The sequence below is a fragment of the Neocloeon triangulifer genome, unplaced genomic scaffold, assembly GCF_031216515.1.
Source record: "Neocloeon triangulifer isolate White Clay Creek 2 clone unplaced genomic scaffold, ASM3121651v1 ptg000003l, whole genome shotgun sequence".
Taxonomy (NCBI): Eukaryota; Metazoa; Arthropoda; class Insecta; order Ephemeroptera; family Baetidae; genus Neocloeon; species Neocloeon triangulifer.
The window spans coordinates 2,186,321-2,213,446 of NW_026775546.1; the positions used below are offsets into that span (position 1 = coordinate 2,186,321).

The 27,126-nt window shown below is 38.1% G+C and overlaps 7 protein-coding genes across 10 annotated transcripts; 3 read left to right on the forward strand and 4 right to left on the reverse strand.

Annotated features, from left to right (window-relative positions):
• Positions 1–111: 111 nt before the first annotated feature.
• On the reverse strand, positions 112–2,373 carry LOC132205796 (regulation of nuclear pre-mRNA domain-containing protein 1B). The gene is made up of 7 exons (XM_059635079.1): positions 2,185–2,373; positions 1,959–2,121; positions 1,660–1,902; positions 1,249–1,463; positions 1,097–1,196; positions 756–931; positions 112–703 (listed from the first exon to the last, which is right to left on the reverse strand). The coding sequence occupies exons 2-7, from the start codon at positions 2,107–2,109 to the stop codon at positions 560–562; spliced, it is 1,029 nt and encodes a 342-aa protein (XP_059491062.1). The 5' UTR covers positions 2,110–2,121; positions 2,185–2,373; the 3' UTR covers positions 112–559.
• A 134-nt stretch (positions 2,374–2,507) lies between these two features.
• On the reverse strand, positions 2,508–5,291 carry LOC132193102 (bis(5'-adenosyl)-triphosphatase enpp4-like). Of its 2 annotated transcripts, none has more exons than XM_059613490.1 (7): positions 4,751–5,291; positions 4,418–4,695; positions 4,117–4,307; positions 3,852–4,061; positions 3,409–3,694; positions 3,019–3,124; positions 2,508–2,957 (listed from the first exon to the last, which is right to left on the reverse strand). In XM_059613490.1, the coding sequence occupies exons 1-6, from the start codon at positions 5,087–5,089 to the stop codon at positions 3,037–3,039; spliced, it is 1,392 nt and encodes a 463-aa protein (XP_059469473.1). In that variant the 5' UTR covers positions 5,090–5,291; the 3' UTR covers positions 2,508–2,957; positions 3,019–3,036. The 2 variants fall into 2 exon arrangements, with proteins under 2 accessions (XP_059469473.1, XP_059469472.1); XM_059613489.1 differs by having other exon boundaries at positions 3,437–3,694; positions 4,751–5,290.
• A 244-nt stretch (positions 5,292–5,535) lies between these two features.
• LOC132193103 (acyl-protein thioesterase 1) lies at positions 5,536–7,692 on the forward strand. Its single transcript, XM_059613491.1, has 8 exons — positions 5,536–5,795; positions 5,943–5,974; positions 6,112–6,177; positions 6,231–6,278; positions 6,337–6,481; positions 6,663–6,764; positions 6,822–6,986; positions 7,144–7,692. Exons 1-8 carry the CDS (start codon positions 5,544–5,546, stop codon positions 7,192–7,194), a joined length of 861 nt encoding a protein of 286 aa, XP_059469474.1. The 5' UTR covers positions 5,536–5,543; the 3' UTR covers positions 7,195–7,692.
• Positions 7,693–7,845: 153 nt separating this feature from the next.
• On the reverse strand, positions 7,846–8,802 carry LOC132193104 (programmed cell death protein 5). The gene is made up of 5 exons (XM_059613492.1): positions 8,703–8,802; positions 8,573–8,648; positions 8,412–8,505; positions 8,076–8,236; positions 7,846–8,021 (listed from the first exon to the last, which is right to left on the reverse strand). Exons 2-5 carry the CDS (start codon positions 8,636–8,638, stop codon positions 7,974–7,976), a joined length of 369 nt encoding a protein of 122 aa, XP_059469475.1. The 5' UTR covers positions 8,639–8,648; positions 8,703–8,802; the 3' UTR covers positions 7,846–7,973.
• A 114-nt stretch (positions 8,803–8,916) lies between these two features.
• On the forward strand, positions 8,917–11,319 carry LOC132193101 (threonylcarbamoyladenosine tRNA methylthiotransferase). Its single transcript, XM_059613488.1, has 11 exons — positions 8,917–9,031; positions 9,092–9,238; positions 9,301–9,469; positions 9,538–9,610; positions 9,664–9,815; positions 9,867–10,055; positions 10,125–10,365; positions 10,413–10,520; positions 10,574–10,725; positions 10,776–10,951; positions 11,023–11,319. The coding sequence occupies exons 2-11, from the start codon at positions 9,134–9,136 to the stop codon at positions 11,269–11,271; spliced, it is 1,614 nt and encodes a 537-aa protein (XP_059469471.1). The 5' UTR covers positions 8,917–9,031; positions 9,092–9,133; the 3' UTR covers positions 11,272–11,319.
• On the reverse strand, positions 11,255–13,656 carry LOC132193098 (tRNA (cytosine(34)-C(5))-methyltransferase). The gene is made up of 4 exons (XM_059613482.1): positions 13,250–13,656; positions 12,744–13,194; positions 12,304–12,675; positions 11,255–12,234 (listed from the first exon to the last, which is right to left on the reverse strand). Exons 1-4 carry the CDS (start codon positions 13,492–13,494, stop codon positions 11,311–11,313), a joined length of 1,992 nt encoding a protein of 663 aa, XP_059469465.1. The 5' UTR covers positions 13,495–13,656; the 3' UTR covers positions 11,255–11,310.
• A 33-nt stretch (positions 13,657–13,689) lies between these two features.
• On the forward strand, positions 13,690–26,151 carry LOC132193100 (trehalase). 3 transcript variants are annotated; one of them, XM_059613483.1, is made up of 8 exons: positions 13,690–13,804; positions 13,927–14,055; positions 20,661–20,847; positions 22,503–22,989; positions 23,203–23,632; positions 23,777–24,330; positions 24,531–24,751; positions 25,530–26,151. In XM_059613483.1, exons 3-8 carry the CDS (start codon positions 20,768–20,770, stop codon positions 25,633–25,635), a joined length of 1,878 nt encoding a protein of 625 aa, XP_059469466.1. In that variant the 5' UTR covers positions 13,690–13,804; positions 13,927–14,055; positions 20,661–20,767; the 3' UTR covers positions 25,636–26,151. The 3 variants fall into 3 exon arrangements, with proteins under 3 accessions (XP_059469466.1, XP_059469468.1, XP_059469467.1); XM_059613485.1 differs by lacking the exon at positions 25,530–26,151 and adding an exon at positions 24,826–25,426 and having other exon boundaries at positions 13,691–13,804; positions 24,531–24,756; XM_059613484.1 differs by lacking the exons at positions 13,690–13,804; positions 13,927–14,055 and adding an exon at positions 15,286–15,362.
• Positions 26,152–27,126: the final 975 nt, after the last annotated feature.

Consider the following 27,126-nt stretch of genomic DNA (forward strand, 5'->3'; position numbering starts at 1 on the left):
GTGGAGCCTAGCTAGATCTGAAGCTACATACAACAGTTTTTTCAATATTTCGGTTTTAAATATTGATTTTTTTTTATTAAAACGACACATCAGTTGGCTGATATTTTGATCGTTTTATTTTTCATACATTTCACAAATGCTAAATCAAAACACAGAATCAAGGAAGTGATAAATGAAGGTGCGTTTTGAAAAAAGAAAATACAGATTTTCACTTGAAATAATTACAATGCAATAATGGCATCCAGCTGCAATTTAATGCAGTTTTTTTTCAAAATAAAAAATAATGAAAATGTTTCTTTACTCTTAATTGAAATTTTTCATTTAATCAAGGAAACTCGAAGCTTATGCTGTAAATATTACAGGGTAAATCTCCGTGCAATTTTATTTGCCATATACACGATTATTTTCTCGTTATTATTATTTTTTCTTCAAATATTCATATCTTCCTCACAACTTCGATTTGCAGTAATTGGCATAACTCATTCTAGAAATATATACCAAATAAGATTTTTTCAACTTTCAACACATATGGTTGATTGATAAAACATTTTTCCCGAGTTCAGTTCATCCTGAAAAGGTCACCAGCTGAGGGCAGAGGAGCCAACGACCCCGTCGTTTCAGCATTCATCTCAGGCAGATTCTGCAGGTGTGATTTGAGCTCCTCCTTCACCTGCTGCACCTTGGCCAACTTTTCGATGTACTCCTGCATTAAGAGTTTGTAAGAAATTTGGAAGTTTTAATTTTGAGAAACATACCACATGTCGCTCCTCAGCCTGCAACAAAAGCTCCTTTTGGGCGTGCAGAAAATCGTGCAACATCGACTTCAATTTTTTTCGGTCCTCCATTTCAGCTGCCAGCCGTGCATTGTAGTCGTTTAGCAAACTTAAAGCCTCGCCTACCCTCTGAATTAGCTGCTGCGCCTCGTCTTTGTCTGAAAAGGTGGATTGCAGACAAAATTTAAAGTTTAGTTAAAGCAGAATCAACAAAATTTCAAAATAAATCCAACCAAATAAAACGAACATTGTTGCTTTTTTTATACAAACTAGTAATATTTCTGGTATTTATATGACTTAAATTAAAAAAATTTAATCCCTACCTCTGAGCTTGCTTAGGAGGTCCACCCTGGAAACCTCAGGAGGCAAGTTGGCAATTTTCTCTCTCACAGCTGCGTCACTCGAAGCTGATCTCTCTAAATCCTGAGACAAATTTTGATAATTTCAGCCAAATCTTGGTTCAGAATTTTATTACCAGCAGAGCTTTGACTAGTTCCTCGGGCTCAGGAGGATCGCCTGGTGGGTTGTGTGCCGGAGATAGGATGATGTGTGATTCAGTTTTGCCGTCGACCTCGACCACTGTTTCCGAGTGTCGCCGCTCCTTTTCCTTAACTTCCATAGGCTTACTCTCTGTCTTGGCCTTTTTTGGTGCTGGTCCAGCACCGTTCTCCACAGCTTTTGAACTCAGAGCTTAATTCAAATGTTAATAATTAAATTATATAACAAAAAAAGAAAAAAAATTTATTTAAAAATCTGATTCTCATAATGATTTGAAAGAGAACCTTCCAAACACAAAAGTTTTGAACCAAAATTTGTTGAACAAATTTCAAAAGTTAACAAATTAAAATTTTAAATAATAATTTGAGGCAATTCTTTTAAAACACACCTATGAAATTTCTCCATTCCTTTATGAGTTTGTGCTCGTAGACGCCTCGGTCTTCCCAGACTTTGAGAATTTTCAGTAAACCCTGTTTGGTCTTGTCGTCGGTGGAGGCTGCCGAGCCCAGGTGCTCAAAGGCTCTGGTCAGGGTGCTGCGGTACTCGTCGCCAAACTCTGGCCCCTTCTTCTTGCTGTTCTGAATCACGTCGTTGGCCAGGTACATAAACGTCAGCTTCTGCTGCTCCTTGGCTGCAAAATTAATTCCTTTGTAGAGATAAATTTAATTTGGCAAATCAAAGTCAAACCTTTGACGAGCTCCCGCATCCACACTTTAACAATGACCGAGTGGTGCTTCCTGTGGTGGATCAGCCACAAAGACAGGGTCTGAATACTTTGCTGCGACGGGTTCAACTCGGTCAGCTTCTTCACCAGCGCGTTTTCCGTGAAGCCCGTCATCTCTGGCGATTTCTTTAAGTGGAAAAATGCACTTTTTAGAAAACATAAACAAATGAGAAGCACGCGGATATTTACTTGTTATTTAAGGAAACAATCCACCTTTTGGATGCCGAATTGGCGCAAAGTTCATTCGCTTGGCAGAAGAACAATCCAAAAGTAAGAGAAAACTCTTCAAAAGTCGTAAATTATTGTTAATTTATCGGTGGTATAAGAATGTGATTTCAAATTGTCGGTGTTTTTCTCAACACATGATCTCCTGTCGCTTCCGTTTGGCGATCGCAGCGCCAATCGAAGGAAACCATTTGCAAAGTTAGGCTGTCCGCTCGACATTGCTACTTACCCGGTTGCATACCTTTGAATTTAGCAGGCGATTGAAATAAAAATTAAACTCTGGTGTCTTACATGATTATCTCATTCTCTCGATTTATTATGTTAAATCCTCCGCGTGCGAAATTGACATCGAGAAGTTAAAGTTTTGCTTTTAGAAGTAGAACATTATTATTGACTGCACACAACATGACACATGTTTTGTAAGAAAAGATCTCTTCCAATAGAGATCAGAGAATTAAGTTTTAACTAAAAAAATATTCAATAAAATACAGACCCTATTTTATCATGTAAGAATAGAACATCAATTGCGTTAAGTAAGTATATTATTTACAGGTCTGTGTGTGAGTGAAGGATAGCAAAATTACCACAGCTTTTATTTTGTCATTGACTAATTAGACTCGGATTGAGACTTTGATTAGGACGAGTCGCCACTGAGCAAGTGTTGCTCCTCGATGTTTCCGTTGACTATTTCCACCGTGATCTCCTCATTATCATCTACCTCAAAAGACTGCATGCCTCTGAAGATTTAAAATTAAAATAAGTGTTCAATTAAAACTTAAAAAATCAAAATTATCAAACCTATATGGCTGAGAACAATCATCTATGTTGCGCTTCCTGATTAGCCGCCTGGTCGCAATTATCCCGGTGCCGCCTATTATGACGATGGCAAGACTCACGCATACAACTAAAAAATATAAAAAATCTTTGAAGTGGAGATCTCATAAAGTGGCAATTAGTGGACATTCAATGTAGTTGAAAGCAACAAAAGCTAACAGAAGCAACAATCAATCAAAAAGGCAAAAGTTTGGGTCTCAAATCTATATCTTATAATCTAAGCGTTCTATTACCTTTAAATGTTAATGCTGTTAATAAAAGACAAAAATTTTGGTATTTTTAAAAATAAATTATTCCTTCTTCGAACGCAAGGAAATTGTTATAAAACTTTAAAAAGAAGCAAAAAAAGCTTACACACAGCTCTGGGACATGCAATTCTTACACGTGATCAGCAAAGAAGAGAGGCTGGGCGAGATGTGGTGCACCCTGAGCATCTGCAGCGTTTCTGCGCTCAGGGTGCCATTGGTGGTTTGCTGCGGCAGCTTGAGCATTTCCGTCCACAGCGAGAACAGGTCTATCGAGTGGATCTGCGGGATGGTGAAGTCTTCTCGTATGCTCGGCCCGAAGGCCACAAAAAATGGCTGCATGCTTCGCAGCAGGTTGTCGTAGCCGTGCAAGCCGTACTTGTGGTTCACCGTGGCTGCTCAGAATCAAACATAAAAAATTAATTTTTTTTCTTGAGGCATTATTTTAAAAAATAAAAATAAAAAGGTTGAAAACTTTGTTTGAAGTTTGAAACTACAAAAGAACGTAATAATAAAAAATATATACAAAACCACGTGCTTTTTTTAACTTACGCGTAAAATTATACTTCTTGCCGTACTCGACGATAGACTCCCGCAGGTCATCAAAAGCGTAGCCCTCGTTGGCCACCAACAATATGGGAGGCGCACGCCTGCAGTTGGTCACCTTCCAGTGACTTGGAATATTATCATTTGTGAACACTTGGAAGGTTTTGTACTGGTGCGCCGCCCACTCAAACTGAAGCAACAAAGTGTGTTGCTGGCCTTTTAGGAGACATTTTTCAATTAATTTAATTAAAGTTAAAAAGAGTATTAGTACCAGGGTGTGGGAAAATGTGCACCACAGGTGACGTTCCAACCCTGAGGTAAGTGGAATTGTCGGTGAATTCGTTGAGATCAATTATTCGGTGGACGTCAGTCTCAGTCATCCCGTGATCACTAAGGACGAATGTGTTAACTGCCTCAGTGAGATTGTGCCTCTCCAATTGGTCGACCAAATAACCAATGTATCTGTTTAAAAAAAAAAGAAATCAGCTAGATTTTTTAGAAATAAAAAAATAAGTATTTAGAAAAACGATTTGCATCAAAAATAAAAATTAGGAAATTAAAAATTTGAGGACCTGTCGACATTCTTGATCTGCTCAGTGACCTCTGCAGATTCAGACCCAAAAGCGTGGGCATGCGTGTCCGGCTCCTCCATGTACAGCATGACCAAATTAGCAGGGTTGTGGGGGTGTGTGAGCCAGGACATGACCATGTCCACTCGCTGCTGCCACGTCCACCTGGGATCCCATTTCTGAATGAAGGTTGGCAGAACAGCCTTGTGGTAGCTGAATTCGCTGCCCGGCCACATCATCACGCCACTGTTCCGATCCACTCCGGACATTTCGTTCAAAGTCTGTCAAGAGATTTTTTTTTAATTTTCTCTAAAAAATTATATGGAATATTTTTACCCATATAGGCATGATTTGGTCGTTGTATTGCCACAGCTCGATGCTGTAGTTGACGGTGCGGTTATAGTTGGGGTCAAAGACGTGGTTGGCGAGCACTCCGTGGCTTTCAGGGTAGAGCCCGGTGGCCAGCGACTGATGGTTTGGAAAGGTTTTGGTTTCAAAAACGTTCATTATGTCGCCGTGGGAACCGCGCCGCTTCAACCGGTCGAAATTTGGCGATGACACACGGTCAAAGTAGTCGTGCCGAAAACCATCAAAGGACACGATCAGCACGGCAGGGTCGGTCGTCAGCACTGGCAAGATCAGACACGAAAGGACGAGGAAGGCCCAGCACGTCATAATCGGGCAATTAAAGGCAAGAATTTACCGAAAAATTATTTGTTTTAAGTCATTATTCCGAAAATGTAATCTTATTTCGTGTCTGGCTGCGTTTTGGTAAAATGAAGCGCTGAAAACTCCAGAATTTGCGCCGCAAAAGAGAAAATTTGCTGACTTTTGTTTACGAAACTTCAAAATCATATGGGTTTTAATGAGTTTATGCCCTTTAAAATGGGATGTATGAAAAGGAGTTATAATTAATCAATAAATGAGAGTAAATTTATAAATTTAAAAAATTTGAATTATTTTAAACTTTCAATTAATCAATATAATTTAATTTAAATCAATAAAAATTTTAAATTAATAAATCCTAAATATATATTTTAGGTAATAGACTTAAAAAGTATCGTAAATCCTCTCTACACTACCCATTGAATTTTACATTTTGCTACTGCAGCGCTCTCTGTTTTGCCCAATGACAGGTTCGGATCATTTTCGTTTCTCTTTGTTTTGCTTCGCCCGATCGCAAATCAGATTAAAAATTTTTCCATTGCCACCGCGTCAAGCAGCACTTCGAAGCGACTCGTGGTTCGGCGCCGGACGACTTGTGTTCCTCTCGGCCGCTCTTCTCTTCGTTCTCGACGTGACCGCTGCCCCTGCAGACGAACAAAAAACGATGGCCGCTAGTCCCGTTGTCATCGCAGCCTCGGCCAAGCACACGGCCACAGTATGTATATTTTTTTATTATGCACGAATTTTCGTGTTCTTTATACTCTTCGCCCTCAAGCATGTGATTGATTATACTTCAAAAATGCAACTCTGTCATATATCTCTATTATTAGAGAGGCTGATCGATTTTCTTCTCTTTTTCCAGGTCATTTTCCTCCACGGACTGGGAGACACGGGGTAATTAAATATTCCATTATTTCCGACTCATTACATAATTAATGTACATGAGCACGACTCGAAAGCCTCTCTTTAGATCTACTTTTATTATTAATTTACATAAAACTTTGATTATATAATATTTTATCAAATTGCAGTCACGGATGGGCCAGTGCAATGGCAGCAGTCAGACCGCCCCATGTCAAAGTCATCTGTCCCACTGCGTAAGGACCTTCCAAAAAATTGTGATTAAATTTGAATTTTTTTAATTTTGCAGACCAACCATGCCAGTCACTTTGAATGCTGGTTTCAAGATGCCTTCGTGGTAATTTAATCAATCTTAATATTGAAATCAAAATCTTCATTTCTGTCGTGAATAAAAGGTTTGACCTTCGTTCATTGGACGCCAATGGCCCTGAGGATGAAGATGGCATTAAAAAGGCCTGTGACATGGTTCATAAAATGATAGACGAAGAGCTCAAGGAGGGAATCTCCTCAGAGCGTATCGTCATTGGTGGCTTCTCTCAGGTTCACAAAATTTTATTTTTCTTTTTTTTTTAATATGTGTGAGGCAAAATTTAAGCCTTGAGACAGAGTTGGAAAATTTTATTATTTTCATTGTATTATTAAATTAATTTTAATTTGAAGAAATTGAATGTTTAAAAAATGTAACAATTTGAGCTCAAAACTAATTTAGTTTTATCTAAAGGGTGGAGCCCTGGCTCTGTACTCTGCCCTGAAGTACAATAAAACATTGGGTGGCGTTATGGCTCTTTCTTGCTGGCTGCCCATGCACCGTCAATTTCCTGCTGTAAGTTATTTCTGTTGTTAAAATCAGCCTAGTTAAAAAAAAAAATATTGATCAAAGGCTGCCTGCGGCAACTTGGACATTCCGTACTTGCAATGCCACGGAGACTGTGATCCGGTCGTGCCCTACAAGTGGGGCCAGGCCACGGCCACACTGCTCAAGCAGTTCTTAAAGAAGGCCGAGTTCAAAACCTACCGCGGCATGATGCACAGCTCTTCCGATGAGGTATAAGATTTTTATTTAAGAATATAATGAATTAAAAATTCATATTATTTTATTTTGTTTTTTTGAAATGGCATAAAATTTTTGAAAACCATGGTTTTTAATTCTACACAAGTATTTGTGGACTAAAGACTGATTTTCTTGATTTTTTTTTTTTCAGGAAATGCGAGACCTGAAGAAATTTGCAGAAGCAAACCTTCCGCCGAATTAATGGAAACAGTGCAGATCAGTTTTATTTTAAAAAGGTTGACCCACCCCGACACCCCTTCGGCAGGTCCCAATGGGCACGTTGTTCACTTGCCATGTCCAATTTAAATTATGTGTTGATGAATTCAAACAAGTAATTAGCTCGTAAGTTTCAGACATTTTGAATCAATTCAATCAAAATGGTAAAATTCTAAAGGAACTCATTCTCAGTCATTGATCATGAGGTAATATCCAACTTAGTCTAGCAAGAGGAATTTCAAGAACTAACATACTGTAGTTATGTTGCAAATGTGTAATATTTACATTGAAGTCTTAACCTTAGTTTTAAGGGATAATTCACTTCATACTTTGTTTTTCAATTTTAGGCATTGCAACTTAAAAGGAGGCATTTTTTAGCAATTTAAATGATAAAAGAAAAAGTCAATTGGAAAACTGCTCTACTTTGTCACCTTATTTGTTATTCAGTTGTATTCAAAAATATAAACCAAAAATTTTCCGCTTACGACTCTTGTCTCATTCCAATAAAATACAAATCGAACTGTTATTTTGTTTCAAGTTATTATTATTTTAATTAAACAAATTTTTTAATAATTAAAAAAGCATCTTATTGTAAATAAGATTGGGTTTTAAGCAACCAAAGGGAAAGTCCGCTGAGTCTACTCATCCGTACCTGCCACTTTATGTGGCTGTTATTAGTTCAGGTTAATACAATTTTGTAAAACTTTTCAAACTCAAGAAGTGCGGACCTTGACCAAAGGAAAGGAAGTTTAAGTCTGGGTTGTATCAAAGGTCGTCATCATCTGAATCCAAAGCAGCTCTTCGTCTGTCAAACTGGGTGAATATTTTGTAAGAAAATTTTAAGAATTACTTATAAATCCAACTTACGTTGACTGTGCTTTTGGACTTGGTACTGCTGACCTGTTCAAGGATGTTTCGCAGCTGGGCTTCCTCCAACTGACCTTGGATTTGCCCTCTCTGTGCCATTGAGATTAACATTGCCTCCACCTGACGCGCCATGTCCGGCTTAGCTGCCTGCAGTGTGCTCACTGCAAATTATTAGGAAACCTTTAATAAATTACAAATTGAGCGATTAAAAAATTCAAGCAGTTAAGGTCAAATTATTATTGAAGAGAAAACGTAGGATCTGTTTTCCACCTCAAAAGAGCTGCCAATTATGTATGTAGTGCATAAAATTAAAAATTCATAAATAAAAATTTATACATCTTGCTCTTGCATCCTGGCTTAGGATTTGAGAAAGCATTGAGTTTTTCATCTCAGACTGCTGCCTCATACGCTCTTCGGCTTCCTTTGGATTCTGAAAAATAAGAAAAGTTATTAAGTTGAACAGTTGTTGAATAAAAAAATTTTTAAGGAAAACCTACGCCTTGCTCTCCTCGAAGTTGAGCCATTCTCTTGGCACGGATTTCAGCCAGTTCTGCATCGTCCATGCTTAAAGTCCTGCAAAATGTTATAAATTTATCAAAATTTTACCATAATTAATTTTATGCATACTTTTAATCACAGACACGAATTTAAAGATAAATCTGTCAAAATGTGCCTTGTGTGGGTTTGGCTTCGGCAACAAGAAAACAAACGTTGAGAACTGCCAAAACGATAAAGTTAAACTTCGTAAATGAAAAGTTTATTGAAAATATCGGAGTTAATGCCTTACTAGTAATTTTATTTTTCAGAAAAAAAATCAAATTTTGGTTTCATTTCAGTCCATATTTCTAGCATAAAAGCAGGCTAGAAAATAAAAACAAAAAAATATACTGTTGGCACTACTTCGTCATTGCTCCTAGCTCGCCCCTTTCCCTTTCGACGACCACCCTCAATAACACGTGAAATTGTTTTTTCAATTTTTATCTCCAATTTTTTTCGAATTCTCACTCGAATTGCAGACATTTTTAAGGAACTTTAATTTCCTTGGTAGCGCAATAATAATGCCCGTCGCCTGTGGAGATGAACAACAAATTGACGACATCGAAGATCTTATTTCGGCCGTGGAAAACAAATCGAGCAAATCAAAAGTGGAAAATGATGGGGAGGTGAGAATTAATTTCCTATGATTTTAAATTTTACTCAATGTTATTTTAAAAAACATTTCCAGCTGATGGAACTAATGGAACTGCGGCCTAGCGAAGTTCCCTGCAGCCACAGTCACATTCCGGGCACGCAGAAAATATTTTTCAAAACCTGGGGCTGCACCCACAACACCTCTGATAGCGAATACATGGCCGGGCAGTTGAAGGAATACGGATACCAAATAATAGATGAAGGTATTCTTGATAATTTTAATTTTATTGATTAAAAATATAAACACAATTTTTTTTTGTTCATTGTTTAGAAAATAAAGACGAGGCTGATTTATGGATCTTGAACAGTTGCACCGTAAAAACTCCTGCCGAAGATCACCTGAGGTTTTAAATTTGGAACTGCCTAATATGCATCAGCTAAAATTAATCTATTTTAGAAATTACATGAAAATGGCACAGGGGAAGCCTGTGGTTGTTGCTGGTTGCGTTCCTCAGGGTGCTCCTAGGTCCAGTTACTTGAGCAATGTAAGCGCTATCGGAGTCATGCAAATTGACAGGGTTGTCGAAGTGGTGGAAGAAACTTTAAAAGGTATGGATTTTAGGAATTAATTTATTCGTTTTAAAATAGTGTATATTAAAGGAAACACCGTTCGACTCTTTGGACCCAAAAAACGGGGTGGAAAAAAATTAGGTGGTGCCTCTTTGCTTCTGCCGAAAGTGCGGCGGAACCCATTGATTGAAATCATCCCCATCAGCACAGGCTGCCTCAACTCTTGCACCTACTGTAAAACCAAACACGCCCGGGGTGAACTAGGCAGCTACCCTGTTGGTAATTATTTCAACAAACTTGTACTTAATTTAAAGTAACCACTTGACAATTCATTAAACCTTTTTAAAGCTGAAATTGTGGCCAGAGCAAAGCAGGCATTTGAAGAGGGTGTTTGCGAATTGTGGCTGACCTCTGAGGACACTGGTGCATATGGCAGGGATATTGGCACCAACCTGCCAGAACTGTTGTGGGCTGTGATTGACACTATCCCTGACGGCTGCATGCTACGTCTCGGGATGACCAACCCGCCTTACATAGTTGAGCATCTGCCTGAGATGGCCAAAATCCTCAACCACCCAAGAGTCTACAGGTAAATCTCCAATTATCAATGTGTACCAGCAACTGAAATTTGAACAGTTTTTTACATGTGCCCGTCCAATCTGCAAGTGATGGAGTTTTGGCTGATATGAAAAGAGAGTATGTCAGGTCGGATTTTGAAGGACTCGTCGATTTTTTGAGAGAAAAGTAACTAATTACAAAATCAATTCTCGGTTGGGTATGAATTATTTTGTACTTAGGGTTCCCGAAGTGAACATTGTGACGGATATCATTTGTGGGTTTCCTACTGAGAGTGAAGAGGATTTTAAAGAAACTTTAGATTTGTGCAGGAAGTACAAATTTGCCAGCTTGTACATCAACCAGTTTTTCCCTCGTCCTGGCACACCTGCTGGTACAAGCGTAATATTTTCGCATTCCTTTGAATCTTATTTTCTCCTGCAGCCAAAATGGAGAGGGTTCCACCTGCTGAAGTGAAGAAGCGGACGAAGCAACTGACAGATCTTTTCCTGTCCTACGAGCCTTACAGTGGCTGTGAGGGTAAATGCTACAAAGCTCTGGTCACTGAACTCTCCCATGACAGGCAACACTACGTCGCCCACAACAAGAGTTACCACCAAGTAATGAAAAAAATCATAATAAAATTTATTTGTTAAACATATCATTAAACTCTCCTCTTTTAATTTTGCAGATTCTTGTTCCGAAGAGGGCCGACATCCTCGGTAAGACAATCACCGTGAAAATAACCTCGATTAGGAGACACTGCATGATAGCCGAAATCATAGATGTGGATCCAGAGGAAATGGCTGCTGCCAGGTGCAAAGGAACCAAACTATATTTAGCCGAAGAACATAACAATAATATTTCCTTAATCTACCCTATCTCAATGATAGCCCTGGCGGTTGTTTTAAGAATGATTTGGGCTGCTTTGTCTTTGTGAAACAAAAATGGTTTTTTTATTAAAACTAAAATTATAAGTCTAAACAGGCGTCTCTTCTTTTACTTTTTCCATGTTATCATTTCCTTCGGTTTCTTTTTCCTCTTCCAGGTTAACTTTTGCTTCAAATTTATTCACTTCAAATTGTGAAACATCTGCGCCAAGCAATCTCATGAAGTGGATTCTCTCACTTTTAGCAATGTAGACCCTGGCCGAGACTTTTCCTCGCCAGCCAACTAAGTGGAACTCGAGGTCGCCCTCTTGGAATTTTAAAATGCAGCTACCCGACTTAAATTCCTTCAGTTTTTCAAACAAATCGGGGGAGAACTCTTCGATTTTGGGAGGAAGGGTGCCGCTCTCGTTCTCAAGCAGCTTCACCATATCCTCTCTGCCCACGTGGACAATTCGATCCTGAATGAGAGCCTGGATGCTAGGCAGACCCTCCTGAGCCAGTCTGTACTCGCACTTCATTTCCAGGTTGCTGCATCTGGCAAAAACCTTGATCCCGGTGTTGATGATTTTGAGTTTCTCTTGATTCTGTGAGACAATCTCCCTGACTGCTTCATTGGTCATGTATATGTTCTTCTTCTTCCCCTCAAGGGTCCTGGATAGAAGTACAGAAGGGAAAAGATTCGAGTCGATTTTGTAGTAATCTTTTATCGAAGGCCAAGTCTCGTCATCATCGGCCAGGTAGAAGAATGGGTCCTCCTTGAAGCCGAATATTTTCCTCTTCTTCTTTGCTGGCTCCTCCTGCTTGACCTCGGCAGGTTCTGGGTTTTCGGTCACCCTGGTTGCAGACTCCCAGGGAAGAGGTTTGTGCTTCTCAAGGACGGCCACAAAGAAACCACCTGTGTTCTGAAGGTGTGGCAGAATTCGAAGACACCTTTCGAGGTGCAATCCTTTGGCAGCTTCCTCGGAAGGTGGGAATAAGTGGGGCCTCAACTGCGTGTGCATTGACTCAGGGACCTAAACATAAAAAAAAATATGTTCCAAAACATTGAAATAAGCTTTTAAATTCAATAAAATATAAATTACCTTATCAAAAGATTCAAATGCCTCCAAATTCTTGGCCATGGGAGTCCATTTATTAAGTCCAGGGTTGCTTTTAAGTCCTGGCAAGTTAATTTCAGCCAGGGTTAGGGCGCCGTCAGACTCAGAGAGCATCCTGGCAACCACGGCCTCATTCTCTACAGGGTTGAAGGTGCATGTCGAGTAGACGAGTCGTCCGCCAACCTGCAGCATCTCGGCTCCTCGTTTCAGGATGCGGTACTGCATGCCATGGAGATTGTTGCCATTGCCAGGGTGCCACTTGACCCAGCCGTCAGGGTTCTTCCTCAGGGTGCCGTCACCTGAGCAGGGAACGTCGCACAAAATCCGGTCAAACTTCATCACACACTCCTTTCCATCCTAATTAAAGTAAAGAGGCACCAGAAATAATTAAATCATCAATTTGAATAAAAACTTTCAGTCTTAACCTTAACAAGTTGGAAATTAGGCATGGCGGAGGCATCGTGGTTGGTGACCAGCAGACAAGGCGAGCTGAGCCTCTTAGCCTGGTGGACCAACATGTAGCAGCGCTTGTTGTCGGCGTCGTTTGCCACCACCAACCCCGAGGGAAGGGCGAGGCCATCGGCATGCAGTGCCTCAATCAGCTGGGCCGTCTTGGAACCTGGGGCGGCACACATGTCCAGCACCTTGTGGTGAGGCTGCACGTCCAGGGCCAGTGGCGGAATCATGCTGACCACCTCTTGCCGACTAACAAAACCAGCCTCCGTCTCTCCAACCAGGAAGTTGTGCAGCCGAAAGTTGGCCTCTGACCTGCGGATGTCCCTCCGCGTCAGGTTCAGCTGCCACGCCAGCTTCCTCGGGTACCACGGCAGAGCAAAGGCGTCGATTTTGCCCTCTTGCAGCTTCTCCTCAATGCACCTGTGTATTTAAAAGTAAAAATTTGTTGACAATTTTTTAAAATTTAATTATTCACCTTAGGAGGCCGGTTTCCTGGCCTCGACAGCCGGTAATGCGGAAGGCGGCTGGAAGGTCTTCCAGCATGGCTTCCATGAAGCTCCCAAACTCAGACTCAGGGCAAAGGTTCTGCGCCTTGTAATACTGCTCGAAGCCGGCATTGCCCTTGATAATTTCGTTGTAGGATCCTCTTTTTTCTGGATTCGGTGCTTTTTCCGGACGAGCCTTCCGTTTGTGCATCTTGCTTTTCCTGCTGCGACCCATTTTGATGGTGAGGAAGGCGATGGGCCGATAAAGGACTGAAATTTGTCTCAGGGCGGCTTAGTGCTCAGGATTCTCAATTCTTGTTGAATCAAAAATCAAAACAAGACAACGTGGGTGCGTCGACCATGTGTCTGGGGTCTGGGTCGTCTGGGACTGGCGATTGGCGATTCGGCGATTGGAAAACTCGCGCCAAATTCAATACTGGCACGCCCCCGTTGTAGAAGCAGAAGTTTTTGCGAAAAACATAACAAACTATGTTGTCGGTTGCCTTTTCCTCGGCAAAATCTCGGGGTTTCAGGTCCTGACAAAGGTGATTTAATAATTTTTACGTTTCATAAATGCCTTGACTCTTGAATTTTCTATGAACTTTTGAAATTTGTTGTTATTAGCTGTGTTTAAAAAGAATTTTTAAACGTTGTTTTTACTCAACAGGACTTTGATTTTTGACTGCTGATTCGAAACTGTGCGCCGGAAATTATGTTGAGAGTTGAGACTGAAAAAGTGGGCTGTCAACACCCTGACCCCTGAAGCAAAATTACTATTTTCAACATATATATTCAGGTAAATTTATTATACAAAAGTAATCGTAAAAAGCAAGGATAAGACGCCTCATAAATATATATGTATCTTTTTAAAATTCCGACCCCTCTACGAAATATTATACAAATATTTGGCATTATTATACATACCCTGTAATGCCCCTAAATATATAAAATTTGAAGTATTTACTTCTATTCTATTTATATAATAACTGGCTACGTGATACCTACACAAGCATTCTGTATTTTGCATAAATTGTATGAAGCCAAGCAGGAAAAGGAAAATTCAAAAGCTTAAAGTTCTGATCTGAAACTTCCTTATCAAAAATTACATTATTTTTAATGATGTTATTACAAAAAAATTTTGCAAAATATTTAATTTAAACTATAGAGGAGGAACATTAATTGCACGTTTCAATTTAAGAATATTTATAGAAAAGTTAACGCGGATATTTTTGTTATTTGCAAAATTGCAACAAAGTTGCAGCAAGCAAGTATAGGTGAGATGATAAATTGGTTTTCTACGCAATTCAGAGAATGCGTCGCAAAAGAACCAGTTGCAACTTTATAAAGAGGAAAATATAAATCCTCATTAATTCAAATTGCAGCGGGAAATCAACACCCTAGCTGTCAAGTTCCTTCCTCAGAAAAATAGCACATACTGGTACTTCATGTAACAAGAGAGATAAAAAACAATTACTATGAATGACAAGGGGACGAAAATAAAGTTTGCACTGGAATGTCGACACCCCCGATCGACCTTGGCCGACAATTTTAAAAAGTGTCCCCTTTGATAGAGTTGCAGGTCGTTCATTCATTGTCAGTGTCAAGCTTTGAAACAAGAGAGGGAACCGCATCCTCTGGCCGCATAAATCAAACCAGAGTCTGGCCTCAAGGTTATTTATGGGTCGTAAATTGACACAAACTGTTGACGCCTAACGATTACGGAAAGATCATTCTCCCCTATTAATTTAATTCAATTTCACACGTTTTATTGATTCCAAATTATTTTAATATTAATCAATTTTTAATAATTTTTTTTCTACATTATTCAAAATTCAGAACTGAATTCTTGTTATGAATTTCTGGTTATTTATAATAATATTTTAATTGAAAATTAAATACTCGAGAATAATTGCAAAAAGGTTTTGCAACTATTATTATGGGTGCTGCGGTTTGTGTGGTTTTGCAGGTGGAGTTGGTGATAAAAATATTCCCCCTCACATTATTATGCCCTCCCACTTATAATTATCGCAGGCGACAAAAAATTTTATAGCTTATCAGTTTCCATCCAGAGTTTCTCATCAGCTGGACGTCTCTCTTGATTAGGTCTGATTATATATTTTATATACATTATTATTATTTTTTCAATTTCAGAAATCAAAATATTTCTCGTGCTGAAACTATTCAATTAAATTGTTTTTATTCTCGCTCAAGTACTTACTCGAAAGGGATAAAATTTTTGTGTAATGTTTATTAGTGGGTGTAATTATTCTTATTATCTCTTCAAAAGCGACACAATGGCGATTAAGATTGTCACAGTAATGAGGGTTTGGGTGACAATGCAATTCTCACGAAACTGCCATCCTGTGCAACCGGAAGGGAATTTGCGAAAATCGTGATAATTATGATGGTTGGAGTCAAATTTGAAAATTCTCACATCCGTAGCTAATTTAAGGGATTTTTTAAGCTTAGAAATCAGATTATTAAAAAGGATTTGTTTTGAGGTCCAAAGTCTCTCTCTAGAGCAGAATGTGCATCCTTTTACAGAATAAAACGCGCAGACGACGAGAGAAAGAAGAGTGGCTGCTTCCTTTTATGAAAGCTTGTTTTCCGGCAATAATTCGCTGAAAGGCTAGTTTCCCGCTGTTCTCAACAGATTTCAAATCCATCATAAGTAAAGAGAGACCTGAAAACAAATTTTCATTTACTGATCTGTCCTTAAAATAATTTGTATCAAATTTTATCCTTGCGATGAGAGTTAAAAAATTTACATTCTGATGGGTTAAAGGAAATAATTCAATAATTTAAATAAAAATTAAATTTATTAATTCAGTTTTTACCTAACAAATTGATATAAAATTTTTACGAAAATTTAGACGATTTTAAGCATTTTTAAAGTCATATGATAATTTTAGGGAGTAGATTAGTTCAGTAAAACCATTTGAATCAGTTCTTTTTCTTTTACTTATTGAATTAGTAATGAAACTTTTTAATTTAAGTTAACACAACTTTGATTTCGAATAATTTGCTGTTATTTATTTATTTATTTTTTTTTAAACGAGCTTCTACTGGAATTTCATTCAAGTCAATCATGTTTTTCTGAACTTAAAAAAAAAATAAAACTTAAGGCAAAACAACTTTTGACGCCTTTTTTTTAATAAAAGAGCTAATCATAATCTATTCTTTTTCTAATTGATTCGACTCATTACTGCGGCAGGTCATTTGCATTTGTTGGCGTCGACCCTCTATTATTATTGGTCGCCGCTCATTCTCTTCCTCGGCAAGGCCACTCCGCTCGCATTATACCCTTGGCTGAAAACGTGCAGCTTTGTCATGTTTTGCTCCGTGGCTATTATTACTTGAAATTACATTGTGCAGAAAAAACCCGGCAGGTAGACTTGGATTATATTATTTGCTCTCGCTCCTTTTTATCTCCGCTCTTATCGCAAATTGCAGGGTATAAAGAGAGTCATGTTAAGTTGATTCCAATCTCGCAACAAATTACAGATTGTTCGAAGACTTGAATTAAATTTTCAAGTAGAAAATATAATCGTGTGGGAACGGAACAGAGCGATGATTGCAAATTTATTCATTAATTCGTTGAAAATCTTTGTGCAGCTTTTTATATAAGGGCAAGTTAATCGTAACAAGTTTGCACAAGATGAAATTATGGAGTGGTGATAATTTAAAAAAAGCATTGAAACAATTTCAAAGCCAAAATTCGCCATATTACATGAATATTTATCTGTTCTTGAAACAACATTGTGGAAAGATGTTATAGAAAGAAGTAAATTGTCCGTAAATAACTCGTTCTCTAAAACAACGTATAGGAAGAATTTTAATTGGCGGCAAGTGAAAAACAAATTGGCCACTTCAATGGATTTATTTTTAGATGCGCGACTAATTGTGACCACAAAGTCCAGCTGTCAACATTATTGCTGATTCGAAATGGCAATCAGAGCATCCTGCTTGAATGTTTGGCTACGATTTTCATATTATTAGAGAGGATTTGAACTTTCAGAAATTATTGTATTCGTGAATGAAATATGTATTTTTTATTATTATTATTTAAAAGTATAAAAAAGTTTAATACTTAAAAACTTCATGCATCTAGGAACAAAATTCTTGATCGTGTGAATAAAAATCATGTAAAATTTTGATTAATGAAGTGTAATTTATTTAAAACCATTAATTAACTGGAAAAACCACCGGAATTGAATTTTATAAAAATTATTTTTTTTTTCTTTTATTCACTTTTATTTTTAGTAATTAAATTTTGTAACAAAGGGAGAACTACGGAAGGAGGTAAAGTACCTACCAAATAAACTTAGGAAATCCGCAAGATAAGTAAAGTTTGACCTTCGCAATTTATTCTCATCTCACGCTTTTTGTCACTTTTTAATTGCTTCGCGTTGGGTCGAGATTTTTTTGCAGCGACTTTTGCAAGCGTTGATTGATCCGCGCCACCAGACTTTCACTTGTTGAGATTTTTATTGCCAGAACTGATCGAACGCAAGCTATTGCACTACTTGTTGGATTGCAATTTTTGGAGGCGGTTCAAAGAAAACACCTGTCCCGTCGTCAGTCCCGCGAGAGAGAGACAAAGAGGTATTCATGCGCCGGGCGCGCGCGCGAGGACAGAAATAAAACAGACGTGCGCGGTTGACAATTACGTGTGAGTTGCGAAATAAATTTGGTGGCGTGAGTGAGCGAGAGGGACGAAAGAAGCACGTGAATTCGCCTATTGGGGTTTTTCGGGGACAAACCCGTCGACCTTCCTTGCTATGCGGGCACTATGAATGAATCTATCAATCTATAGCCAATGACCCCAATTTGCAATAATTATTTAATATAGAAATTGAAGTAGAGTAAAAATGATAAAATAGAAAAAATGCTTATAAAAATAAAAGTTTAAAGGAGCAAAATTAGTAAAAAAATGATAGCATTCGATTTGGCCTGAATCATTGCAAATACATTTAAAATTTGGTTGAAATTTTTTACTAATTATTATGAAATGAATATTTAAAATGTGAATAAATGAATAATTTGAATGAAATTTTTTATTTTTCTAGCCCAAATAAAAATTAACATCTGCGTTAAATAAGGACAAAAGTGCGTAGAATTAAATGACACTGATTTAAAAAAAATTTATTATGCAAATTCATAAATTTTCCTTTTCCTTGGACTGGTTAACACGTTCTGGGCGCGTGGTTTGGGAATCTTGGCCGGCCTGACCCATCACTGGTAAACACGTTATTCCTGCCTTTGAAAGTTCTCAGGGAAACCCCAGAACAAGCAAATGATTAAAAACGGAGACAAAATTCAACTGAACGTTTGCATGTAGTTGCGACGTGCTATTTAACACATTGAACCTTTTTGTCACGTTTTTCCTTGTTTGACAATGAAATGAAATTGTCTGTTGCAAATTTCTTAGTTATTTAATCAGACGATTACCATTGAATAAGAGACCATAGAAATTTTACCTTGGCTGCAATGAAAATCAAATTATGCAAGTTGCTCGTAATTGCGAATGACATTAATTATTAGTAATGACGGAATCTTCATCACCAATAATAAGTTCAATCTTATGAGATGTTATAACTAATTGGAAAATTATTATTTAGTTCAAAACAGTTCAAAATAATTTCAAAGAATTAGTAGGAAAATTAAAAACGATTATTTTGAAATCGGCGCATTTATAAATGAATATGAGAAATTTTCACAAAAACTTCAATGCTTTGAAATTTTTATTCTATGGGACATATCAATTATTTGTTGATTTTATAAATTCCAATTTTTTTTGTCATTGTTATCGATTAAAAGTTAAATTTATTTGATTTAGTTTTTCAAGAAATTGATTTTTTATTAAATCATTAAATTTTTTTGCAAAATAATTTGATTTGACATTTTTCTGGATTTTGATTTATCTGATATGAATACTTCAACATTCAAACATTCAACTTTTAGATTTCTCAGCTTTTTTTATAAAAACACCTATTATTATAATTCCAAGGTTAAGATGATTTTTTTTTTTCATTTTTGCATTCCAAAACTTTTGAGACTTTTTTAGCTCTACGATTTAATTATTTCTTCTTGGAAAGCGAAAATTGCTCTGTTTTCTTCACATATATGCTAATTAATACGTACGCAGGCGCCTAATTTCGCCTCAGGCCATACCTAATGCAATTTTCGCTCGCGTGACGAAAGTTTGTGCCCGCGAGATAAGGACCCATATTGCGAATTCACCAAACAACAAACACGAAAAGAAGCCCGACGATATAATAAGTAATTACAGGGCTCAACGCACGTCTCTCGCAGAATGACGGGCGAGAAAAGAGAAGTTCAGTGACGCAAATTTCGGACGCGCGTCAGCAGAGACAATCAGAGAGAGCTTTGCACTTCTTCATTTTCTCAGAAGTAAAAAGGGCTCGCTCGGATAAGAAATTCAATTCCGACTCGGATCGAATTCAGTCAAGATGCAACAAGGCCGCCTCGATTCAGTTTTTTGCCCGCGGAAGTTAGGCGTGTCTCATTTGATACCAAAAAGACCTTCACTTTGCCGAGCCAAACGTTAATTGTCCTACATTTATTGATTGATTGCTAATTTGATCGCGATTTTATTTATTTCACAATTACAGACAGAATAATTTAAAAGTTAGATATTAATAAATCTAATTTAAAAATAACATGAATGAGCTTAAACAAATGCTTACAAAATGTTTAAAAAAAATTGCGTCTAGTTCAAATTTCTTAATAAAATTGTGTAAAATTAAAACTAAGATTACATTTTAATTTTTTATTTTTTAATTCTGTTAACAGAAATTTCACTTTCAAAAAGTATCGTAATCTAAGCGTGATATTAATTTCAACTTAAAATATAAAAAGTTTTGCCACAAAAAAAAAATTTACAAATTTATTTAAAAAAAATTTGCTATCAATTTGTAGAACATTTTATTTTCTCATAAATATTTCATTTGTAGCTAACTGAGCTAAATTTGATGTTTATTGCCGAAACAAGAACTAAATTTAGACACAATTTCCTGCACATTTGAGACGCAGTTGCACCCATACATCACCACTTCTTGTTTACAAATGAGAAGGAAATTCCAATCAATCTGTTATTTTTCCTCATCATTTCATTCAGCAAATGAGCCTCCAATTTTCGTCACCTGGACTGCTATGACGTGAACATTTTTTATTCTGCACAATTCGATGCAATTTAATCGCAACCTTGGCTCACCTGCTGTGGCCAATGGCGTCGCGAACAGCGAAGGCTCGACCGCTCCGGCGGCCAATTATCTCTCCGATGGAGGGGCCGCCGCGGCGAGTCTTTAAAGCCGCCGCCGACCCGTTTTACTCTTCAGTCTCGCAGCCTCACTTAACCAGTGTGTCTTTTTTCCTCAGGTGTGTGACCCCTGCAACATGTCCATCTGCCGAAGAAAGTGAAATTCATTCTCTGTGATTTTTACATTTTGAAGCTCAATACGAAACAAAATATCAAAGTAAAAATAATGCAGTGCCTGTTCCTTGTAATGTTGTGCGTGGTCGGCGCCCTGAGCAAGATTTCTGACCTGCCACCGCCATGCCCTAGGTGAGTTGGTCACTTGATTTGATTTTTTTTGCCACTTTGCAGTTTTTGCTTTGAAGTTTGATCTTCAAGTGTCATTGGACGTCCTTGCCAGGACACCTCACTTTGATTACAAATAAATGAAGCGCCTTCGATTCTTTTTTTATTTAATAAATTTGATAAATTTTAAAGCATATAAATAGTTCACTGCTCAAAAATGATCTAATAACTTATTAAATTGATGAAAACTTTTAAATGAATAATTTGTTATTTAAAAGGGATTTTTTTCTTTAATTTCTGTGTTTAAAATTTCTAAAAAAAAACTTTTCTGTTTTTTGACAATTTGAGTAACCAAGAGATTGAAAACGAAATGAACTCTTAATAAATTGTAAGACATAGTTTGTTACAAATTTATTTCTTGCTTAAAAATAGCAAAATCTTCTCACCCGCTTGAATTTTCTAGTTAATAACTACCCCAGCTGCCAAAATCGAAAAATTATCCGGATATTACCCTCTCTGGAGAGGATAATATCCAGATAAAAGTCAGTTTTGGCAACTGGGGTAGTATCACCATTAATAAAGGAAAAAACTAAAACTTTAATTTAGTACATAATTAAAAATATCAACATCTTGCAAATCTTAAATCTTTAAAACAAATTGTAGTTTCAATTGAATTTTCTAGTGCAAAACGTTTAACTACAAGTTGAATGAAAGAGTCTGTCGTATTGAACACTTTTTTCGCAGAACATTGGCCGAGACTCAACGTTCGTGGAATTCTCTTTCTCTCTCTTGTATAAAGCGGCGAACGTTTTGACCTCGCCAATCGAACGTGTTTCTCACTTTCGCCCCTGAAATCGAGCAGTTTTATTGCTTCGGCTTTCAATTCGACAAATCTCCACCCTGCTCTCGTGTGTCCTCTTCAAATCGCAGTCCCGAAATAAACACTCTCGGCGGGACGAGAGACGACAAGAGACACTTCTTTAGTCGCGGGAAACGACCTAGATTGTGATGCAGTTGAGTTTCTAAACACAAAACACATGCGAACGAGCCGTCAACTTTGTTATGTAATTTGAAATGACCACAAACTTTACTGCTAAACTTTAACTTGAAAGACATGATTGGGAATGGAAAATGGAAATCGTCGAATTAAATAAAATTTCTTCTCAGAGTAGAAGATAATTTGAAAGGAAAGAACTGATGTGTAGAATTTTTTCTTATCAAACTCTGATTGATGAGAACTCTTGAGAAAATCAGATATGAAAAAAATAATGCTGTCATTAAGTATTTTTTTTAATATCTCTGAGAAAATCATATTTATATTTAGGTGCAGAAATAAATTAATTATAAAAAAAAAAAATCAATTTCTAACACAAATTATTAATCAAATTTAGATCTTAAATTGTCAGGGAGTTTTTCAATTAAAATTTTTTAAAATCTTAATTTTACAAATACTATTGTGAAAGTTTAAATAAATTTAAAAAAAATGGAAGCTAGCTCGGGTAGAATTTCAGTAGAAATATAGCAATTCCAGTTCTTAGGTGCAAACGACGAGACAAAACCTGTTGCGCCTGCAGCCAGTGCATGTTAAAGTAGCGTGAAATTACCACCGTGTTGTTTTCTTTTAAAAAGAGCTCTTATTTTACAACATGAATAATTGTTTCATCTCTTTATGTTCGCAGTGAAATTTACTGTCACGGCGATTTGTTGAAAACGGTCCAGATGAATTCACCGTACGCCGACTCGAAGACCTTTGTCGACATGAAGATGCGATTCGGCGTGGGCGAGACGCTGCTGCGTTTTGAACAAATGATGAACTCGACCGGCCAGAACCCTGGCAAGCACGAAATCGAAATCTTCCTCAACAACACCTTCGATCCGGCGGGCAGCGAGTTTGAGGCCTGGGAGCCGTCCGACTGGAAACCCAAACCAAAGTTCCTGGACGAGATCGTTGACCCTGACCTCAAAGACTGGGGGGTGCAGCTCAATGACCTGTGGAAGCTGCTCGGCCGCAAGATCAAGGACGACGTCCGCGTTCACCCTGAGCAATATTCAATCATCTACGTCCCGAACCCTGTCATTGTCCCTGGCGGACGTTTCAGGGAGTTTTACTACTGGGACTCCTACTGGATTGTCAGAGGTCTCCTCCAGTCAGAAATGTACAACACTGTAAGTAGCTAGCTTTTCTAAATTCTGACAAAAATTTAATCGAGATCGAAAGAAAAAAATTCTCAAAGGAAATGTTTTGAAAATTTGTTTATTTTTCACTAAGAAAAACTTAAAAAGCTGATAAATTTGTCAATGTTTTACAAACTTCACTTCCAGAAATTTTTAATAATTTTACTTCGAATTCAAATTATTGTGTTTATTTCATTTTAACAGGTTAAAGGAATGCTGAGCAACTTTTTGGCCATTGTTGATGAGTTCGGCTTTATTCCGAACGGCGGCCGCATTTACTACAGCCAAAGGTCGCAGCCACCTTTGCTGATCCCAATGATGGAGGCCTACTATCAGCAGACCAAGGACCTCAAGTTCATCCGCGACAACATCGGCACCCTCGAAAAGGAAATCGCCTTCTGGATGACCAACCACACTGTAGACGTAGACAAGGACGGAAAATATTACAAACTGGCTGTGTACGGCGACAGGTCGTCAGGGCCGCGACCTGAGTCCTTCAGGGAAGATTACGAAACGGCGCATTACTTCCATACTGACGAGGAGCGTGAAGAGTATTATTCTGAGCTCAAGGCCGCTGCTGAGTCTGGCTGGGACTTTTCCACCAGATGGTTTGTCCTCGACGGCACCAATCAAGGTAGGAAAAAAATTATTCATTTTAAATAGTCAGGAATTTTTTCCAGAAATTCTTAAAATTGAAGTTTTTTTTAAATTTTATATCTCTCAAATATGAGCTTTTTTGCTTCATAAATTAAGTTCTAAAATTCTTCATTATCTTCAGGCAACATCACGAACCTGAAAACAAGAAAAATCGTCCCTGTTGACCTGAACGCCTTCCTCTTCTGGGACATGCAGATTGTCTCCGACTTTTACCACCTTTTGGGCAACGAAGAAAGATCAAAATTCTACAAGGATAAGTCCGAAACGTGGCTGGAAGCAGTGACCGAAGTGCTGTGGCACGAAGAGGTGGGCGTCTGGCTCGACTACGACCTGATCAACGAGAAAAAGCGCGACTACTTCTACCCCAGCAACCTGGCGCCTCTCTTCACAGGTTGCTACGACAAGAAAAACGAAGGTGATATCGTCAAGGGCGTGATGAAGTACCTGCAGAAGACCAACGTAATGGTCAACCTGGGCGGCATCCCTGCCTCACTTGAGCACTCTGGGGAGCAGTGGGACTACCCGAACTCGTGGCCACCACTCGTCTATATCATGATTTACGGCCTGGACAGAGTCGATGACACTTTCGCCAAAGAACTTGCCTATGAAATTGCCGAGCGATGGATCCGTGCTAACTACAAAGGCTTCAAAGAGACCCACGCTATGTTTGAAAAGGTACAATTAACTTCAAAAAATTAATATTGATAATGTTGAAAAGACGCTTTTTACAATTAGTAAATTTAAAAAAAAAAAATATTTTTCTCAGAAGTAAATGTCCTGCATTGCCATTTAAATCCATCTCAAATATCTAAATCTTTTTTTTTATAATTTCATTTTAAATTTACAGCTCTTTAATTACTTTTTAAATTTTTTAGTACGATGCCACAATTCCTGGTGGCTACGGTGGCGGCGGCGAGTACGAGTTGCAACTGGGCTTTGGTTGGACCAATGGCGTGATCATGGACTTGCTGGTCAAGTACGGTGACCGCCTGACCCCCCAGGAAGTGATCGGGACACATGAAAATGCCAGCCCGCCTGAACATTCGGTAACCCCAGCTCTTGTGTTTCTAGCACTAGTCATGGCCAGCATGGCGTTGTAAGGTAGGCAGGCGTCAAAATCCTTAATTTTTCATCTAACAAGATTCTGACTATTCAATTTATATGTTGCAGTAATTTTCCACTTTGGAAAGAAAGACTTCTTCCTTTTGTACCAAAAATTGCACGGCGCCTGCGAGACAGAAAGAAAACTGCATCTTTGTCTTCTCAGCTCTCTTTTAGCCAAATTGTGCCAACTTTGAAAACAATGCAAAGGCTTTTTCAGCAATAATTTGCATGCATGTGCATGAAACATTTGAATTTGGTGCAGTATTTTTGTGTGTAGCGTGTAGCTTTTGTAGTTTTGAATAATTTTCCAATCTAGACTGCACATTTCAAAAAGCAGTTGGAAGAAAATTGTTGATAAATTGGTAATTTATTCCAGTGCATTTTCTGTGATAAAAAATAATAATAATATTTTGGGAATGGTTGACTTAAAAATTCAAACATTCCAACTGGCCACAAAAGCTCATTTACGAGCTATTTATTATCTACTTTTCCAATTAATCAGTAGACTGGACCACGATATTAAAGGAAAGATAAGAAAGAGATGCATATTTGTGTACAACAAACAAACACTTACTTGTTATATTTTTTATTAATTTATGCGCGTTTGCCGGCCTGGTGCTTTTTGTAAATAAACTGTACTTTTAAAAATAAGACAAAATACACCGCACGTTTTTTGCTTTTCTACTCACTTTTCCCTGTTTTTCAAACGCATGCTTTTTTGCTTAATTTTTACTTTTATAAAAATTGTCTAATTGTGGTCGCGCGTGCAGGGTGGTGTACGCTCGGAAACAGATCGTGGACCAGCGGGGGAGGTTTTGCCCGCGTTTTTTCGGTGACTACCAAGAACTACAGACCAATTTGAACACAGCAAGTTGATCAGAACGAAGACATAGTGAGATATTTAATTGTGTCAGAAATGTAGTTCAAGATCTGAAAAATCTTACTTAGTCTTGCCACGCTCCAGTGACTGATCTGTGCCATTTGAATCTCTCAAGAGCATATCGATGTGTTCACTTGTTATAACAGTTGAGATCTTTTTGAAGGTCAAAATTTTTATTCAGGTCCAATATCAATTTTTGTACCGATTCGAAAGATGCTTTGGAGAAAATGTTTTTGCCAAAACTGTTCAATTTATTTGCTTTCAAAGTTTCTCCGTTAAAATGGTGGTTTAATCAACTTTCTATTTTCCCCAAAAAGCATTTGTGTGGCGGTGTGACATATCATCAGAATCGTCTCTGCAATAGCAAAAAAATTATGAACATCAGATTAACCAACCCTCTTTAATAAGCGTTCCTTTAGCTCTCTCATATCTTATGAATCTCATTGTAATTGACCCAAGTAGAAAAACTCTCAATTTTTGTTGTTAAATATTTAATAAAAAGCAGAGAAAAGTCAAAATGCGTGTTCAGATCGCTCCCTGAGGACACTCCTCCGCTTTTCGCGTCTCTGAAACTCGAGCAGAGGCTCCTCGAAGTGCGCCAGTCTCTTGGTGTCCACCCCTTTAAGTCGCAACAATTCTGCCGGCTGCTCGTCCAACAGCCGCAGTCGACGCGTCGCCTCCAGTCTAGTGGCCTTGACCTGCTGCCTCTCGCGCAGGTCGACGACTTCCTTCCGCTCGGGCCTCACCAAACTGGCCATTTTCGCGCCCAGCGCCTCGTCCTCCCTACGAAGAAAATCTTTCCGCAGGTCGATTTCCACCCTCAGCGACTCGCTCTCCTTAAGGGGCTGCAACGCCACCGATCCAGACTGAACTACCCTTTCAATCTCCCGTTTGAAAAAAGTGTTCTAAAAATTAAAATTAGATTTAAAAAGAAAAATGTTAGAATTCCCTTACGGCCAATTTGTTTTCCGTTCGATGAATTTGCGGAATCTTGCAGTACAAAATCGAGCCGCGGCTGTCAGTCAGGTGCAAAAATTCGCCCATTCCGATTGCGGAGGAACCTAGATCTAAAAAAAGAAAATTTATTAATTATAAAATTCTATAACTAAATTAATTAATAAAACCTCTTAAGTATCCAGGACTAAGTGAAAACTGCGACTCCAAATTTGATTTGCTGTCGAGTAAATTCCAAACTTGCAGTTTTCCAGAATTCGTGCAAATGTAGAAAATGTGTTTCGTGTGGCAGGACCACGCACCGGAAGACAAAAATTGATCTCCTTGTTTCAGAAACAGCGGCTTACTCTGAAATTTGGAGAAGAAAATTTTCGTTGCAAATTAAAATAGAAAAATTATTTTCTCACAATTTTATCACCACTAGATAGAATGGTAAAAATGGCAAACACATGACCGCCGACGGAAAGAAAAATGTTTTCCTCCAAAGGTGACTCGCGAATACTTGCCACTGGTCCGTCGTGAACCATTGGGGA

Coding starts and splice junctions, on each gene's coding strand:
- LOC132193100 (XM_059613483.1), top strand. CDS start 20,768: ATGCAGTGCCTGTTCCTTGTAATGTTGTGCGTGGTCGGCGCCCTGAGC. Junction 23,633..23,776: donor CCTCGACGGCACCAATCAAG/GTAGGAAAAAAA, acceptor CATTATCTTCAG/GCAACATCACGAACCTGAAA. Junction 24,331..24,530: donor CCCACGCTATGTTTGAAAAG/GTACAATTAACT, acceptor TAAATTTTTTAG/TACGATGCCACAATTCCTGG.
- LOC132193102 (XM_059613489.1), bottom strand. CDS start 5,089: ATGACGTGCTGGGCCTTCCTCGTCCTTTCGTGTCTGATCTTGCCAGTG. Junction 3,125..3,436: donor CTCTTCTTTGCTGATCACGT/GTAAGAATTGCA, acceptor TATATTTTTTAG/TTGTATGCGTGAGTCTTGCC. Junction 2,958..3,018: donor GATTGTTCTCAGCCATATAG/GTTTGATAATTT, acceptor TTAAATCTTCAG/AGGCATGCAGTCTTTTGAGG.
- LOC132193101 (XM_059613488.1), top strand. CDS start 9,134: ATGCCCGTCGCCTGTGGAGATGAACAACAAATTGACGACATCGAAGAT. Junction 9,239..9,300: donor AAGTGGAAAATGATGGGGAG/GTGAGAATTAAT, acceptor AAACATTTCCAG/CTGATGGAACTAATGGAACT. Junction 9,470..9,537: donor ATACCAAATAATAGATGAAG/GTATTCTTGATA, acceptor TTCATTGTTTAG/AAAATAAAGACGAGGCTGAT.
- LOC132193103 (XM_059613491.1), top strand. CDS start 5,544: ATGACAGGTTCGGATCATTTTCGTTTCTCTTTGTTTTGCTTCGCCCGA. Junction 5,975..6,111: donor CACGGACTGGGAGACACGGG/GTAATTAAATAT, acceptor ATCAAATTGCAG/TCACGGATGGGCCAGTGCAA. Junction 6,765..6,821: donor TGCACCGTCAATTTCCTGCT/GTAAGTTATTTC, acceptor TATTGATCAAAG/GCTGCCTGCGGCAACTTGGA.
- LOC132193098 (XM_059613482.1), bottom strand. CDS start 13,494: ATGGGTCGCAGCAGGAAAAGCAAGATGCACAAACGGAAGGCTCGTCCG. Junction 12,676..12,743: donor CTAATTTCCAACTTGTTAAG/GTTAAGACTGAA, acceptor TACTTTAATTAG/GATGGAAAGGAGTGTGTGAT. Junction 12,235..12,303: donor CATTTGAATCTTTTGATAAG/GTAATTTATATT, acceptor TTTTATGTTTAG/GTCCCTGAGTCAATGCACAC.
- LOC132205796 (XM_059635079.1), bottom strand. CDS start 2,109: ATGACGGGCTTCACGGAAAACGCGCTGGTGAAGAAGCTGACCGAGTTG. Junction 1,903..1,958: donor GATGCGGGAGCTCGTCAAAG/GTTTGACTTTGA, acceptor TTAATTTTGCAG/CCAAGGAGCAGCAGAAGCTG. Junction 704..755: donor AGGCTGAGGAGCGACATGTG/GTATGTTTCTCA, acceptor CTCTTAATGCAG/GAGTACATCGAAAAGTTGGC.
- LOC132193104 (XM_059613492.1), bottom strand. CDS start 8,638: ATGGACGATGCAGAACTGGCTGAAATCCGTGCCAAGAGAATGGCTCAA. Junction 8,506..8,572: donor AACTTCGAGGAGAGCAAGGC/GTAGGTTTTCCT, acceptor CTTATTTTTCAG/AATCCAAAGGAAGCCGAAGA. Junction 8,237..8,411: donor CCAGGATGCAAGAGCAAGAT/GTATAAATTTTT, acceptor AATAATTTGCAG/TGAGCACACTGCAGGCAGCT.